The sequence below is a fragment of the Saimiri boliviensis genome, chromosome 5, assembly GCF_048565385.1.
Source record: "Saimiri boliviensis isolate mSaiBol1 chromosome 5, mSaiBol1.pri, whole genome shotgun sequence".
Lineage (NCBI taxonomy): Eukaryota > Metazoa > Chordata > Mammalia > Primates > Cebidae > Saimiri > Saimiri boliviensis.
Window position 1 is genome coordinate 132,833,470 of NC_133453.1, and position 16,120 is coordinate 132,849,589.

The following is a 16,120-nucleotide window of genomic DNA, read 5'->3' on the forward strand; positions in this document are numbered from 1 at the left end:
GTCTTATTGAGCACTTAAATGGAATTAAAAGTATTCAGTGGCTACGATTAAGAGTAGATGACTTTCCCTTCCGTCCCCACCCCGTCAGGCACTCTTGGTACCGGCGCCGGCGCAGCGATGACTGACGCTGCCAACGGAAACTGACCGGGGTCAATTCAAGTCATGCAGGCTGTAAGAAACGCGGGGTCGTGGCTCCTGCGGACTTGGCCCCCGACGACTGGGTAACAATGACTGTCCCCCTCGTTCCCACTGTCACCTCCAGGTCTACGCTCGTACTCGTGTCCCTTGAGCCCCAGTGACCGTTACGCCGTGTCCCTCACCGAGCTTTTCTTCCTGGCAGGGTCGTGGCCAGGACGCCGGCCCGGACCATCCACACAGGCGCCCGGCAGCTGCAAGACGCTGCGGCCAAGCAGCAAGTTGCAGAGAAGACGGCAGCTCCCAGGCACGCCAGCTTCAGGTGAGCCCCACTTGGACCAGCCTTCGGGAGACCTGCAACCCCCGACTCTTGCCCGACACCCTCTGTCACTTACTGTCCATGGGACCTTATGCTCCGAGCCTCAGCTTTCTCAGCTAAAAATGCGGAGAATGCTGAAAGAGGTTGTGAGAATTAGATGAGCCATGGCACAGAGTAAATACATGTTCAGTGAACTTAAATGAATGAGTGAATGTGAGATGTGCATAACATATATCAGCGTTCTTTCCTTCTGAGATGGAGATCATGTCAAACCTTCCCTGCCTCCAACACAAAATGGGGAGGTGGAGGGCGCTAGCGATGGAGCAGACGCTCCTGCACTTCTTACACATGGTCCAGGATGGGTTTTTGTGCTCAGCCTTAGGAACTGGCATCTTGCTTCCCACCAGTGTCACCACCGCTGTATGCTCTGTACACATCCTCCTAACTTCACATCCATTTAACAAACATTTACCCAGAATCTACTATGTATCAGACACCATGCCACATGCCGTGAATCCAAATACAAAAGATCATTCCTCCCCACAAGTAGTCCACAGTCTTTGAGGGAAGACAAACATGCAGACATTTTCACCATAATCTGCCCTATAGTAGAATGGAGGTAAACATTGCTTGGAAGTATGAAAGAATAAGTGTCTCACTCCTGGCCGGGTGCAGTGCCTTTAATCCCAGCACTTTAGGAGGCCAAGGCAGGCGGACCACTTGAGGTCAGGTGTTTGAGGTCAGCCTGGCCAGCATGGCAAAATCCGGTCTCCACTAAAAATACAAAAATTAGCCAGGCATGGTGGCCAGCACCTGTAATCCCAGCTACCCGGGAGGCTGAGGCAGGAGAATCGCATGAACCTGGGAGGCAGAGGTTCTTGCAGTGAGTCAAGATGACGCCACTGCACTCCAGACTGGGTGACAGATTGAGATTCTGTCTCAAAAAAAAAGTAAGTGCCTCATTCCTGAGGAAATCAGGGAACCGTGAAGAAAAGAACACATAGCTGAGAAGTGAATGGTAGTTCATCTGGACAAGTTGAAGTGAGTCACTGGAGACAGAGGTAACCCGTCTGTGTAAAGGCATGTGGTATAAAAAAACTATGGTGTCTTCAGGTGTGTATGCAATGGGAGGTAAGGCCGACAAGACAAGAAGGAATCAGAATGCCAAGGGTCTTGTCTGTCACACTGAAGCTTTTACACTGTCCCCACCGAGGGCAATGAGGAGCTGCTGAGGGGATCTAAACCAAGATTCTGTTGTAGTCATTTCTTCAAAATGCCAGGCACTGTTCAGGGTGTTGGGCTATATCCCTAACCAAACAGACAGAAAGCCCTGCCCTCATAGAACTTAAATCAAGTGGGTAGAAGACAGTAAATAGAAAACAAGTAAAATGTAGTAGTATACCAATTGGAAAGGGGAGGTGGAGGTCCAGCAGGCCTGCATAACCACATTCTGTAGGACTTTGTGGGCCACTGTGAGGACTTCAGCTTTTACTCTGAATGAGATGGGAGGCCACTGGAAAGTGTTGAATAAAGGACTGGCGTGATCTTGCTTATGAGGGAATCTCTTTGGCTGCTGTGTTGATATTAAGCCATAGGAGAGCAAGAATGGAAGCTGAGAAGAGTCCTCTAAGCAGTTAGAAGACTGGTGAAATAGTCCAGACAAGAAATGATGGTGACTTGGACCATGGTTGTTGCCATGGAGGTATTATAAATGGTCTGACATATTTTGAAGGTAGAACAAGCAGGATTTGTTAACGCACAGTGTGAGAAAAAGAGAAGAGCCAAGGAAGACCCCAACGTTTTTTGGCCTAAACAACTGGAAAGATGGAGTTGTCATTAAGATGGGGAAGACTGCAGGCATTTGGTTGGGGTTTGTTAAGTTTGAGATGCTTAATACACATTCAGGTGGAGATACAATGTAGACCATTAGAAATGGAGGGACAGACTTTAAGCTAGATATGCAGATGGAAGACATCATAGAGATATTTAAACCCGTGAGAGAACAAAATCATTAACAGCGTAAATGTAGATGGAGAGGTCCAAGGACCAGAACCCTAGAGCACTCTCACATTACGAGATTTGGGAGACTAGGAAGAACCAGCAGAAGAGACAAAGAACTTCAGAGAGATAATAGGAACACCAGGAGAGATCCTTTGTTTTTTAATTTGGCTCAAGGTGGGAGATCAGCTGTGTCAAATGCTGCAGATGTGACTGGTTGATAGACCAATAACAATTGCCTATTGGATTTAGCAATGTGGAGTGAATCAGATGAGAGCATTTTTGGTGGAGTGGTAGGGGCTAATATCTGATTGAGGGAGAACAGAAGAGGGCAGGAAGAAACAAGTATAGTCAGTACCTTAAAGTTCCTTAAGAGGTCCCTGCTCTAAGGGAATAGAGAAATGGGCAGTAGCTGCCGGGAGGTGGGTTCAAGAGGTTTTGGAGGGTCTTGTTATTATTTTGGTTTGGAACACTGTTTTGCTGTTGGGAGTAGTGCGGTGTAGAGGGGAAAGAACAAGTGGCACTGGAGGGGGAACACTGCAGAACAGTGTCCTTCAGGGGCCCATACACAAGCGGAGCACTGTAATGAGAGAGCACAAAGGCTGTGGGCACAGATGTTCAGTAGTGGGAGCTGGAATAAAGTCTGATTGCTTCTATTCCCCGGTAAAGGTCATCAGCTCAGCAATGAGGAAACAGAGAGTTGGAGGTTAGAGGAGACAAAAGAAGATATAAAAGAGTCATCCAGGGGAATGGAAGGATAATTGAACTGGGGATATGCTGTCCGATTGCCAGGCAGTTCTAATCACTGCTAAGGTCAAACCCACAGGAAAGTATCCTTTGAATACCATTGTGTTTTTGCTTTGCTTTTTAAAGTATCTCTAGAAAAGCAGGAAGGGCTGGGGTGGTGAGAGTAGTCCTCAGATCGTAATGTAATTTCTAAAATGGAATCCATTGTATTTCAAGTGGCCGTAGTGGGTACAAACATGAATCTGATTTGTGTGTGTAGGCCTAGTGAAACAGCAAGTTTGTTTCCAGTTCCATTGCTGAAAGATGATTGTGTGTGTTCAAATTTTAAAAAGCACAGTTTGGTGAGCAGAGCTCTAGACTGAGATCTCCTAGGTCCAACACTTGTCTTCTCTTTCTAACCCTATTCCCCTATTGGTACCTAATTTTCACCCTCTGAAAATAGAGTGCTTAGCTAGAAATAGCCAGAAAGTAGCTTAGACTAAGACAGTGGAAGATCTTGAACTCAACACCATGTATTCACATCTGATTTGTTAGGACATCTGACACATTGATTTCCAGATCCCATCCAGAAGACCAGGGTGGAACTTAAGCATCTGTATGCTTCACAGGTGACCAGTGTTCATCCTGCGTTGAAAACCACTGGTCTAGGGTAGAGGTTGGCAAACTATGGTCCACTGTGTAAATCTGGCCAGTTGCCCGTTTTGGAGGTAAAGGTTTTTTTGGAACACAGCCTATTAATTTACTGTTGTCTATACCTGTTTTTGAGATATAGTGGATAAGTACAGTAACTGAGACAGACCTCTTGGCCAGCAAAGCCTAATATATTTGCTATCTGACCCTTTACAGAAAAAGTTTGCTGTCCTTTATTCTAGGGGATTTGGTATTTTTTTTTTTAATCGTAATGATATGAGTATTATTTTTGTCTCTTTTTTTATAAACTAGAGTCTAGATATTGTCTATGGTTGATGAAACAAGAAACAGATGTTTGACTGTATTTTTTAAGTTGTGGGAAGAGGAACCTATAAAGGACCTCAAAATAATTATAAAGGTATACTCGCAGGGACAAGGAAGATCGGGAGTATGAGTGAAAATCTCCTCTCAAAGCAGAAAGTCCCTAGATGTGTCTGAAGTCAGCAAGTCAAGAAATAGCCTCATAAACACAGCAGTCACAGATACAGTGGTAGCACCAGAAGGAAGAAAAGGAATGGTGGGGGCAGCCACTTCAGGAGCAGCTGGGGGCAGAGAGCTGTTGTTTTTTAACCAGGTGTTGTATTTCTTTGATTTTTAAAAAGTAGAGACAATTTTAAATAAAATCTTTCTTCTGATTGCAGCATTTACCCTCCTATTCCAGGAGAGGAGAGCTCTCTGAGGTGGGCAGGAAAGAAGTTTGAGGAGATCCCAATCGCACACATTAAAGCATCCTACAACAAGTAAGTGGGACGGGGAACACAGGGCAGACGTAGCGTGAGATTCTTTCCAATTCACAGGAAAAGTTGAGCTTGGCCCTGAATACCCTGGGGTAGAATTGAGGGTATTGAGTGCTGCATGATGGCGCTGACGTAGAACACCATCTTCCTCCTTGCTTGAGGAACCACCTGCTGTCTTTACGAAGTTTATTCAAGTTTCATGAAAATGTGAAATAGGGTGGGCATATCCCAGTTAAAAGATTTATTTGCTTTCCTTGAGAATAGTGTTTCCTGGTTTTGCTCAAGAATTGGAGGAAGTATATTAGCGGCAGATGGTCCCACCATGAAGGTGCTTATTAAGTGTTGCCGATAGGGAATGGATGATACATAAATAAAAAGAGATATGATTCAAAATATTAATCTGTGATTTTTTTAGTAAACTAATCAGAATGTAAAACTCTAAATAAATGTCCCTTTCAAGTACTCACCACTCTGGGCCACTGTGCACTGGCCTCTACCTTGTAGGGCTAAATGTGGATGGGGGGTTTAAAGTGACAAGACTAGTGTTTTTGTGTGGCTTACAGACAAGGGCAGTACCTAAGGGAATTCCCAATCCTGTGCTGGCAGCAGAAGCATTGCTGGTAGTGACAGCTTTGCAGGCTGGCCCCACTTGGAAACGAGATCAGTATTTGGTCACAGCCAACCCACCCAGCAATTTAGAGAACACCACAAGAGACTACAGTCATGAACTAAAGTGTGTGGCACAGATGAAGTGCTGTAGGATTCATTTCAGCATCTGTCAGTTAAACAAACATAAAGTGACAGCAATTGGATTTCTTTTTCTTGCCCTCTCAGGCTAATAAGGACATAGGCTAACTCTGCATTTTTTAAGTGTCAGTGGTCTACTCTACAGCATTGTTTAGGCTGTCGCAGAGACAAGCAATTATCTTATGCATCTGTTCAGTATGGAAAATCCTATAAACTCTGGTAAGGGGCATGGCAGAGCCACAGCCACACTGACGAGCAGATGGCTGGAGCCTAGGCTGACTCCAGCAGGCCTCCCCTTCAGTCGCTTCTCCTGCCCTCTTCTGTGAGCTCTCAACTCTCCAGACCAGAAGTAGGATGATGATGACTAAAGGGGAAATCAAAGCATATCTGAGGATTTCTTAAAGTCATTCTTAATTGTATTAATAAGTTAACTTTAGAGATGATTAGAAAAAAATTGTAGGTGGGTGTAGTGGCTCACATCTGTAATCCCAGCACTTTGGGAGGATCACTTGAGGCCAGTTTAAGGCCAGCCTGAGCAACATAGTGAGACCCAGTGTCTACAAAAATACAAAAATTAGCTGGGCGTGGTGGCACACACCTGTAGTTCCAGCTACTCAGGAGGCTGAGGTGGGAGGATGGCTTGAGCCCAGGAGTTGGAGGCTTCAGTGAGCTGTGATTGTGTCACTGCACTCCAGTCTGGGCGACAGAGTGAGACCCTATCTCACAAAAAAAAAAAAAAAAAGAGAAAAAGAAAAGTTTTACTTATTTAAAATAACTTTTGCTCATGGAATATGGTGTCAGAAGTATCAAAAGTATCCAATATGGTAATATTGGTAATTTTTTTAAGAGTCCTTTAGAGCTATATACTGAAATATATACAGACGAAATGATAGGTCTGGGATTTGCTTCAAAATAATCCTTTGGTGAGGAGAGTGCTGTGGGAACAAGGTTTATGGATGAAACTGAATTGGATATGAGTTGATAATTGTTGAAGCGGGATGATGGGTCCATCAGATTTCATGTTATTCTCTTCACTTTTGTGTAAATTTAAAACTTTCCCCAAGAAAGTCATTTTAAAATTACCTGATGTGAAATACCACATTTCTGGGTCGGGGGTGGGCGGAAATGAGACTAAGGCCTTTATCTAATTTAACTACTGGGTACTTGGAGAACCCTAGGAGAAATGCATGCCACCCTTCCTCTGGATGATACTTAACTAACTACTCTTGGATTATAGAGCACTTTTTAGATTATGTGACTTACCAGTTTTCAATTAGGCTTGGGGAGAATTCTGACCTTTCCCGACACTTCCCGTAGGAACTCAAAACATGTTCATCTGATAAGCTCAAAGGGGAAGCAAATGAATTCCTTTTTCCCAGGTTTCTAGGAGCTTAGATAAGCTCTCACTTATTTCTCTGCAGAAGAGTTATATCCTATATGCTGCTTCTACTTTTCTCAGCACACAGATCCAAGTAGTCTCTGCCAGTAACCAGCCCCTTGCCCATGCTTCCTGTGGCACAGAGGGATTTCGGAATGCCAGGAAGGGCACAGGCATCGCAGCACAGACAGCAGGCATAGCCGCAGCGGCGGTGAGTGTGTGTTCCTTAGCCTTCCCTCTGTATTGTGTTCTGCTTTCCGCACGGCTCATCCCTTAGTGGAGAATCTCATTATACTACCCATTCAGAAGCAAGGGTTTGTCATGGCAGTTTAGATGCCCTGACATTGGAGCATTGGTTTGAAAAGGTTTATGTGAAAGGCTCCTCTGGTTTTTTTCTCTTAGCTTCATTAGCAGCAAAGCCCCTGTTGGTTCAATCTAGGATGTAAGAGCCAGGGTACCAAAGGTTTGAGAACCAAAGACCCCTCAATTTAAAAACCATTAGCCAGGCACATGCCTGTAGTTCCAGCAACTTGGGAGGCTGAAGCTGGATGGCTTGAGCCCAGGAGTTTGAGGCTGCAGTGAGCTATGATCTCACCACTGCGCTGAAGCCTGGGCAACAGAGACCCTGTCTCCAAAAATAAAAATAAAGACCCATGGTTTGGGGTTGGGGGCAGATGTGATAGTCTATTTGGAGAGGATGTAGTATGATGAAGACTCATACGATGCCAGTTCCAGTGTGAACTGCTGTAGACCTTTTTTAGAAGCAAATTGACAAGATGCTGCTATTGGTATATTCATTGAGCATGTCAATGTGCCAGACACTTTACTTTCATTATCTTGAATGTTCAAAACACCCTCAGATGTATTTCCTGAAGGAAAACCTTGACCTTCAAACAAGGCAAGGCACCCCAAAATACTGACTGCACGTACTACAATCAAAAATCAAAACACTGTAAATGCCCAACCATGGACAGATCTAACACTTTTGAAGTGGGTATTTAGGTTCAGCCTTGAAGCCTAGGGTGGCACCTCTTGGTCTGAAATTCTGCCTTTACCCACCTGAGAAAAACCTGAGCAATATTTAGAAATCTCCATTAGGTGGCGGTGCTGTCCCTAGGCTAACAGATCACAGTCACACAAATTCTGTAACCTGCCAAGTTCTGTGGTCTCTGCTGGTACCTGTACTCCACTGTGACCATCTGCCCTTTGCCTCCCTGTTTACTTCTCTGGGTGCCCTTTCCCTGAGCTCGTACCCCTCCTGCTCTAGGAGGCAGTAGCAAGAGATGTGGATGCAGTAGTTCTCTCTCCGGGGCACTAACCACTCACTGCTTCTCTCCAGAAAGCTATACAAAAGGGTGTGACCCACATCCGAGTTGTGGTGAAAGGCTTGGGGCCAGGACGCCTGGTAAGTCACAATGATTTCCATAGTGTATGTGCCTCCCAGTTACTGAGAGAATTTGGGGCCTGAGAGAAGAGTACAGAGAGAGGAGAACACACCCTTTTAGTAGATTTTCATGATTGCCTGAAGTTCCCGTCTGTTGTTTCTGTAATCGACTAAGCCCTTCAGAGCAAGCTTAGATCACTTAGTATAATTCATCAGACACTTATTGAGTGTCTGCTGTGTGCCAGGCACTGGGAATGGGAAGGTGGTTCCTCGGGGAACTGTCACAAACAAATCCCTCTGGACAGACTGGTGAATGCAGTGGTAAAGCATGTCCCCAGAGTGCTGGGAGCCCATCAGGGGATCCTGAACCTAGCAGGGATAATCCTTCCTGAGGATCATTAGCACAGATAATCTGTAGCTTCCTCAAAGAGGTGACATCTCCAACTGCGGGAATAATGAGGTATTAGGGAGGTGGAGGCCCAGCAGGTGGTAGGGGACATTGCAGGCAGAGAAAACTGCCTAAGTAAGCTACAGAAGTGTGATAGCCAAGGTGTGCCAAGGTCTACAAGAAGTCTTTGTTCTCAGATTGTAAAGCACAAGGTGGAAAGTGGTGGGTATGATTTTAGAGGGGGACAGTGTTGAGAACCTGGTTAAGGGGCTTGGGGGGAGACCTTTGTGAGAGTAGAACAGGATTGGGACTATAGGTATCAAAACCAGTGGGCACCTCCTTTCCCCACCCCACTCTGTCCCTCTGTGAACCCTGTCTGGAGATATTGGATCATCATTTTAGACCATGTCATTCTACTTTTCCTCTGCTCCTTCCAGTCTGCCATCACTGGACTGACCATGGGGGGCCTGGAAGTGATCTCAATCACAGACAACACCCCCATCCCGCACAACGGCTGCCGTCCCAGGAAGGCTCGGAGGCTGTGATGGGAAGAAAGCCTGCACTTGGACCTGGCATCAAGCCTCAGCTCCAGTGAGACCTTGTAGAAAGCTCCCTGTCAGAGCTCTATCCAGAATAGGCTTGTTGGAGATCCTTCAGACAGTAAGGGTGAGCTTTGCCTCCTTACACAGTGGCCTTTGCTTATACCTCCAGCTGGAGACAGGTGTGCCCCAGAAGTGAGCTTTGCATTTTGTGACAAGAGGGGAGCTATGGGCGCAGCCGTAGCCTAGGCCCAATGTCTGCTCTGAGAAAATAAAATATCTGTGCCATCTGTTGTTGTAAGTTTGAGATTGTTGCTTTCAGAGTTACATAATTCCTACTTCTTCCTGAAAAAGAGTGTGAGACCTTAAATGATAGAGTTAAAATGTAAATGTGAGTTGCTATTTACCAGAAACCTTTGGTTTCAGGTACTTCTTTTCTAGCCCCTTACTCAAGATTTCCAGACCTAATCCTAGTAACTTATCTTAATAATGACTTGTAATTTGGCCCCAAATTGAAAGCTTTTTGCCACCTACCTCTGGATTCTGATAGATTTCACCATTATGGGCATGTTTTAAGTTAGTCCTAACAGCACAGGATTTTCCACAAGTGGACAGTCAGACTCCCCACACTGAAGTGGCAGGCATCGTTTACACTCCATGGGCTTCAGCAGTCTCAGCACTAAAGAGGGAGTGGCCCTAAAAGCAGGGAGGGTAGCATTGTATAAAACTGATGATTTTTGGCCAGGCACTGTGGCTCACACCTGTAACCCCAGCACTTTGGGAGGCCAAGGCAGGTGGATCACTTGAGTCAAGTTTGAGACCAGCCTGGGCAACATGGCAAAACCCCATCTCTACTAAAAATACAAAAATTAGCCAGGCATAGTGGCGCGCGCCTGTAATCCCAGCTACTCTGGAGGCTGAGTCATGAAAATCACTTAAACCCAGGAGGCAGAGACTGCAGTGAGCTGAGACTGCCACTGCACTCCAGCCCAGGTGACAGCATGACTCTATCTCAAACAAACCAAAAAAACCCTTATGATTCCTAGAAAATAGGGTGGATGGCAGGATGGGCTTGAGTAGAGCCCAAATCTAGAAGTGCAGAAAGCAAGTTGATATGGAACCTGGGTAGTGTTGGCAGGGGTATGCAACTCAGGACCCACAGGCAGGGCTGACTGCTCCTCAGTTGGGGCTCTGGGGTTCTTGGATACGGCACAGAATCCAAAGGTGGGAGCTCTACAGACGACCAGAGAAGCCCCTCTTCCACAGGCAGAAAAGACCAAGGGTGAGAGTATCACCAGAAGCTGAGAAGGAGTGGTCAAGTACACAAAAGCCCTGTTCCTCCCAGACGAGTGCAGGAAGGGCCTGCTGACCAGAAGGGAAAGGCACTGTGGAGCTTTACTTCTGTGCCCAGCCAGCAAAGCACTGTGATCTGCCTGAACTCAGTATAGGAAAAGCCCCTTAAATAGGCAAGAGACTGTGTTAGGGCAAAGAAAAGAGGAAGATCATGAACCAAGATGTGAATTTAGAAGGAAAAATGCCTCCCTACTGCCTTCTCTTTAATCCTTAGCAGGACCTATGAAGACCATCTTGTGACCAGTGAAGCGCAGCTGGAGGCTTCTTGGATCAAAGCCACTGTCGGAAGGAATTAGACGGTTTCACCACAAAACTACATATAAACACGATGTGTAAAAACATGGTGCTCTTGAGAATCGTACTTTGTGATCTGATATGGTTTGGTGGACAAAGGGCCCATAGCAGTCGGACAGTTGATCAGAGCCTGAGCAGGAAACAGCTCCCAAGGTTTCAGTGAAAAGCTCACTGAAAACTCTTCAGAGGTGGGGCAGGGTTATGGGAATAGACAAAGAAGGTGGACTACAAAGCAGCCACCCTAGGCTAGAAGAGGCAGGGGAAGGAACGTTCCTAGAACCTGGCAGGAGCTGCCACAGCAAAGGCGTGCTGCCAAAACCATGGCCTAGGGAGAGGGAAGAATGCTCTATAGTCCCTTGCTGGGTCCCCCTTGGCTGATCCCAAAAGGAAGCAGAAAGGAAGAGAACTCGGTGTTGCAGTACCGGAAGCTCAGCCTCCCAGGCCGCAGAGTGGATCTGCAGGGCACGTGGAGGATGGCAAGCACAGGAGGCTTCTATGGCTCCTGAAAGTTCTCCATACACCAACCATTTTTATTTTGGTTTTGGTTTGTGAGAGGCTCGCTCTGTCATCTAGGCTGGATTGCAATGGTACAACCATGGCTCACTGCAGCCTCAAACTCCTGGGCTCAAATGATCCCCCAGCTTCAGCCTCCTCAGCATCTGGAACTACAGGCACATGCCACCACGCTCAGATAATTTTTGTATTTTTTGTAGAGACAGGGTCTTGCCATATCGCCCAGGATGGTCTTGAACTCCTGGCCTCAAGCGGTTGTCCCACCTCGGCCTCCCAAAGTGCTGAGATTACAGGCGGGAGCCACTCACTGAGGCTGATACACATACCATAGTTTAGAAAATCTTATTTTACTCACAAGAGGGCTTTAGAAAGGAAGATCCTGCCCAGGAAAGCCTACATCTGCAGACAGGACAGAGGACCCTTAATGACCAGTGATCTTGGGCCCAGAAATGGATGTCTGGCACAACCCCTGGAGCTAGTTGTGGGAAGGCCGCCTTGTTCACTGTGCACTGGAGAATGCATGCTCCTTTATTGTGAGCCCTCGGTGCACAGTGTTGTTTCCAGGCTCTGAGTGGCTGGTAAAGCTGGTGCTGTCTTAAACTGTGCTGGCTCTTAATCATTTATCTTGGCCTCTCAAAGACTGACCCTCCCACCCCGGTGAGGAGACAAAGGCACCATCACCAAAGGCTGACCGATCTAGGCAGTCATTATTTACCTAAATTGCTGGGCTGCCCTGTCCCTGCTGCCACAGCCCCTCTCAGCAACAGATAGAATGTGCTTGCACTTCCCAGGCAGAAAGAAGCAAAGCCCAGCATGTGGGTCCCAGGTGTTTGCACAAGCAGGATGTTGGCATCAGCTTGTGTGACACACGTCATCGTTTTCTGGCAGCAGGGCCTCAGATTATTTCTATGGGTACATCTGCAGTTTTGCTTCTAAAGCAGGCTGCACAAGACTGGCTACATAAGGAAAGCCTATCCTCCTACGCAAGCAAAAAAACAAATGCAATTTCTCTCCTTTCAGCATAGACGCGATGTTTTCACATCTTTCTACCAAGGCTGTCACCTGACACCCACCGAGACGTACAGTCACTGCCAAAATAGCCTGTTTACCACTAGAGTCCCTGAATGCTAGAATTTCACTGGCAGCTTGGGAGGAAGCATTTCCCAACTGTATCTGCCCGCAACCTGGCACTGACATGTTCCTTTAAAAAATGCATGTATACCTTCCTGCTGGGCTTTATTCTTTTTCTCTACTTTTTTCCTCCTGTTCTGGAAAGACACATTATTACTCTGGGTACTATCAGCCCAAGGGGATGAAGCTGTCACTTGCCAAAGCAGAAATTCTCCATTCACCAAAGCCAACACAGGCTAGTCCACAAACATGAAGGCAGGGCACTGGGGAAACATGGCTGGAGCTGTCACTACCCTGGAGCTCACCCTCTGAGGAGGCAGGACAGGTATGTGGCTGAGTTAGAATGGAGTTCCATAAAAGAGGCACAAATGGTACTGGCGTTTGAGTGAAACAGCCATCCCCTCAGCTTCAGGACCGGAAGGGAAGGCTCTGAGGAGAAGAAGGCATGCGAGAGGAACACATGGGAGAATGAGCATCCTCAGAAGCTCAAAACAACATGCAAAGCTGAGGAGTGAGAGAGGTCATCAGGTTCCCAGTTCCAGCTGAGTTTGCATGGTGGGTCATGGAGTTCAGACTGGATGGAGAGAACAGCTTACCAGAGGATTAGAGGGAATGGAAGGGATCATAAAACTTGCAGTCACACCAATGATAAAGAGCAGGCTCCACAGATGGGCTGGACAAAGGGAGGTGGGTGAGTAGACAGCTGGGGTCAACAGGAACTTCAGAGTTAGAGATTCAAGAGAGAGCTCATTGACAGCAGAGGAAGTGAGGCACATGGGTGTCTAACAGAGTCGAAATATAAGTCACTGAGGTTTAAGTCAAGTAATTATGTGGACAAAGAAACCTACCTTGATGCCAGAAGCCTGGAAGTGGATGTCCGGGAAAGGGACAGAGAAGAAGTCCAGGAGGTTCAAAGTCCCTAAACAAAGTGGAGTGGCCCAGAGGGTGGGAAGCAGACCAGGAGTTCAGGAAGGGGGAAGTACTAGATTGTATGCACTTCAAAAGAGAAGGGCTGAGTGGGGGTGGTGGAACAATATCCCCGGAGGGGCTGAGGAGGTGTGAGCATGCTGACACCTATCCCTGTCCACTGGGTGGGAGGTAGCGGGGGTGGGCACAGTGCTGGGGAAGCGATGGTGACGAGAGGCTGTCTCTCCTCAGTAGACTGAAGGTGTAGGGACCATGGTGATGGAGGGTGATGGAAATGCAGCGGCCATGGACATAGATGCTCAGAGCGTGGAAAATCGGAAGCATGGGGCCAGAGCCCCACAGGAGCCAGGAACTCTACTGGAATCTCTTAATACCCAACATCTACTCTGCTTCCACCTGACTTTATAATGGAAGAAATTCAAAAGCTCAAAAACTGTTAAGTGATGTTTAATCTTACTAGTAATCAAGGATATGAAAGCTAAATGCCTTCGCATCATTCCCCAAATGCACAGATGCCAATCAACGCCATGACGGGACGAGACAACCCAGGAAAATCATACAGATTAAGGAAAAGAAGACAGCCAAGACTGTAAATGCAAGAAGGAGAGACTGTGAAGGAGGTGGGACAGAAGGCTCAGTCAGAGTGCAGGCTGTCAAAAAGCATGAAAGAGCTCTGCAAGATGAGGTGCCCCTTAGGTTTAGCCACATGGAGGTCATGATTCACCAAAAGGAGAGAGGGTCAGAGACAGCAGGAGGTGAAGAAACAGAGGTCTGGGCCAAGGGTGCTGAGTTTTCTAGTAAAGGCTGTCTTGTGGTGATGGAGAATAAATGGGATCAGCACTTCCCCTGCACCATGATGGGCCAAGAGTCAGGGTGTACAGGGGAGACGAGGAGAGGCTGAGAGCTATGGAGAAGCAGACCTCAGTGGCAGGGAGGCCTCTGAGGGAGTCAGCAGCGTGGGACCCCAGGGACAGGCATGCCCATTGTAAATTGGGAACAGCAGTATCTGATGTGAGCAACGTGGGTATTGATAATGGAAACAACATGTCCTTGCAATCAGTACACAGGGAACGTTGTGTGTTCTTTCCAACATTCTATACCGATTGTTCTGAAATAAAAGAGCATTCACTCTCTCGCATGCGCTCTCTCTCTCTTTTTTTTCTCTCTCTCTCTCTCTCAGTTCTTACTGGGGGAAAAAGTAAATACCTAGAGCCTCTTCAGAGGGAAATCTGGCAATATCTTTCAACACAAGATGCAAAGACCTGTGGCTTCATTATTCCCCTCTAGGACTGTATCACATAGAGACAGCATCACTGTCCACCAGAACCCCTCAAACAACAGAAATGCCCACAGCTTCCCTGCCAGAATGGTAGCCACTAGCCCCACATGGCTTTTTAAAAGTGACCAGGAACTGCATTTCCGATTCTATTTAATTTGAATTAATTTACTTTGAAATAGCTACATGTGGTAAGTGTGGGACCACAGCTATGAATATTCTTTCCCATGTGTACCAGGTATGCAAAGATATTTCTGGAGGTACTGTAAAAGGCTGGAAACTAAATGTCCGCCAATAGAGGGCTAGTTAAACTATAATACAGTACATCTATATAGTGGAATGTTAGCCCTGAAACAAGCCAAGATGCTTGCTAAGTGAAAAATAAATGAGTGGGGGCAGAACATTGTGAAAGTATAGTTGCTAATTTTTTGTAGAAAAGGAGAAAAGATGTGTACATACATGTTTGTGTATGCACTGAGCATCTGGAAAGATATACCCCAAACTGGCAGTGTGCTCAGCTCCAAGAAGGGACACTAGGTGACAGAGTGGCAGGTGGAAGGCAGACTCCACTCTCCATTGTTGTTGTTACTTATTCAGATTAATGAATGAGCCCATTAAAATAAAAATAAATAACTGATTTTTCCAAAATGTATAGACGCTGCAGTCAGGCATTACATAAGTTATCTGCTGAAATGTGCATATAACATTTTTTTAGTATATATTTTGACACCCATGGACCCTGTACCACTCCCCATCTCCATTGTTGGTCTAGTATTTGGGGGAAGACATTTGACTTGGTTCTTAAATTTGTTCTCGTAACTAATCTGGCTTCTCCCCATGGCCCACCCAGGTTCAAATCAAACTGTGCACATGGTCCCAAATTAGCATAACAACAAGTCTCACCAGAGGAGTCAGCCTCAGGGTCATTATTGCTTGGCTGGGAGGAGGAGGCAGAGAGAGCAGGGTGATCTGTTTCCATAGTGCCCTGTGGCAACTTAACCACCTAGGATTTGCGTAATCCTCTTGAACTAAGAAGAAATGTCAACTGAGGGGCGCCTGGCTTGTGGGACACCTGTTCTCTAGACCCAGCTTGAGCCCAGACTCAGCATGCAGGCTGTCAGGCCACACTCCTTCCCAACCCCGGACTGCAGTTTCTCCCTCAGGACCATGAGGGTGTGGGGTGGGACAGAGCTCCAGCATCTGAGGAGCCTACAGCTCCTTCGTGGCTAGGAAGAAAGCGTAGATCCTGACTCACTAAGCTGCTCTGAGGGAGAGCCTCAGGGATGCTACACAAGCCAGATTCGATGCCCCTGGAAATCTAATTAGTTCTCCCCTAGACTCTAGGCCAGGCCTGCTCCCTGCCCATGCCCCCCAGCTGCCCACCCTGCCCAGTTGCCCATTCCTTATAGCTTGCTGGGCTGAAAAGAGCTAGACTTTGGAGTCACACAGACCAGGGTTTGAATCTCAGCTCTACTGTGTGACCTTGGAGGAATGGCTGCATCTCTCTGAGCCTCAGCTACTCCCACCTCCACAGGACTGGCAGGGGGATTTGTAAAACAACGGT

General features: G+C 46.8%; 2 protein-coding genes across 3 annotated transcripts; both read left to right on the top strand.

Annotated features, from left to right (window-relative positions):
- Positions 1–99: 99 nt before the first annotated feature.
- Positions 100–9,356, top strand: LOC101047738 (small ribosomal subunit protein uS11m). Of its 2 annotated transcripts, none has more exons than XM_003921645.4 (6): positions 100–221; positions 341–457; positions 4,531–4,629; positions 6,833–6,962; positions 8,091–8,156; positions 8,961–9,356. In XM_003921645.4, exons 1-6 carry the CDS (start codon positions 163–165, stop codon positions 9,066–9,068), a joined length of 579 nt encoding a protein of 192 aa, XP_003921694.2. In that variant the 5' UTR covers positions 100–162; the 3' UTR covers positions 9,069–9,356. The 2 variants fall into 2 exon arrangements, with proteins under 2 accessions (XP_003921694.2, XP_074256092.1); XM_074399991.1 differs by having other exon boundaries at positions 180–262.
- Positions 467–4,522, top strand: MRPS11 (mitochondrial ribosomal protein S11). The gene is given in 2 exon segments (XM_074399992.1): positions 467–4,239; positions 4,242–4,522. Coding segments are annotated over 2 exon segments (168 nt in total). The 5' UTR covers positions 467–4,157; the 3' UTR covers positions 4,328–4,522.
- Positions 9,357–16,120: the final 6,764 nt, after the last annotated feature.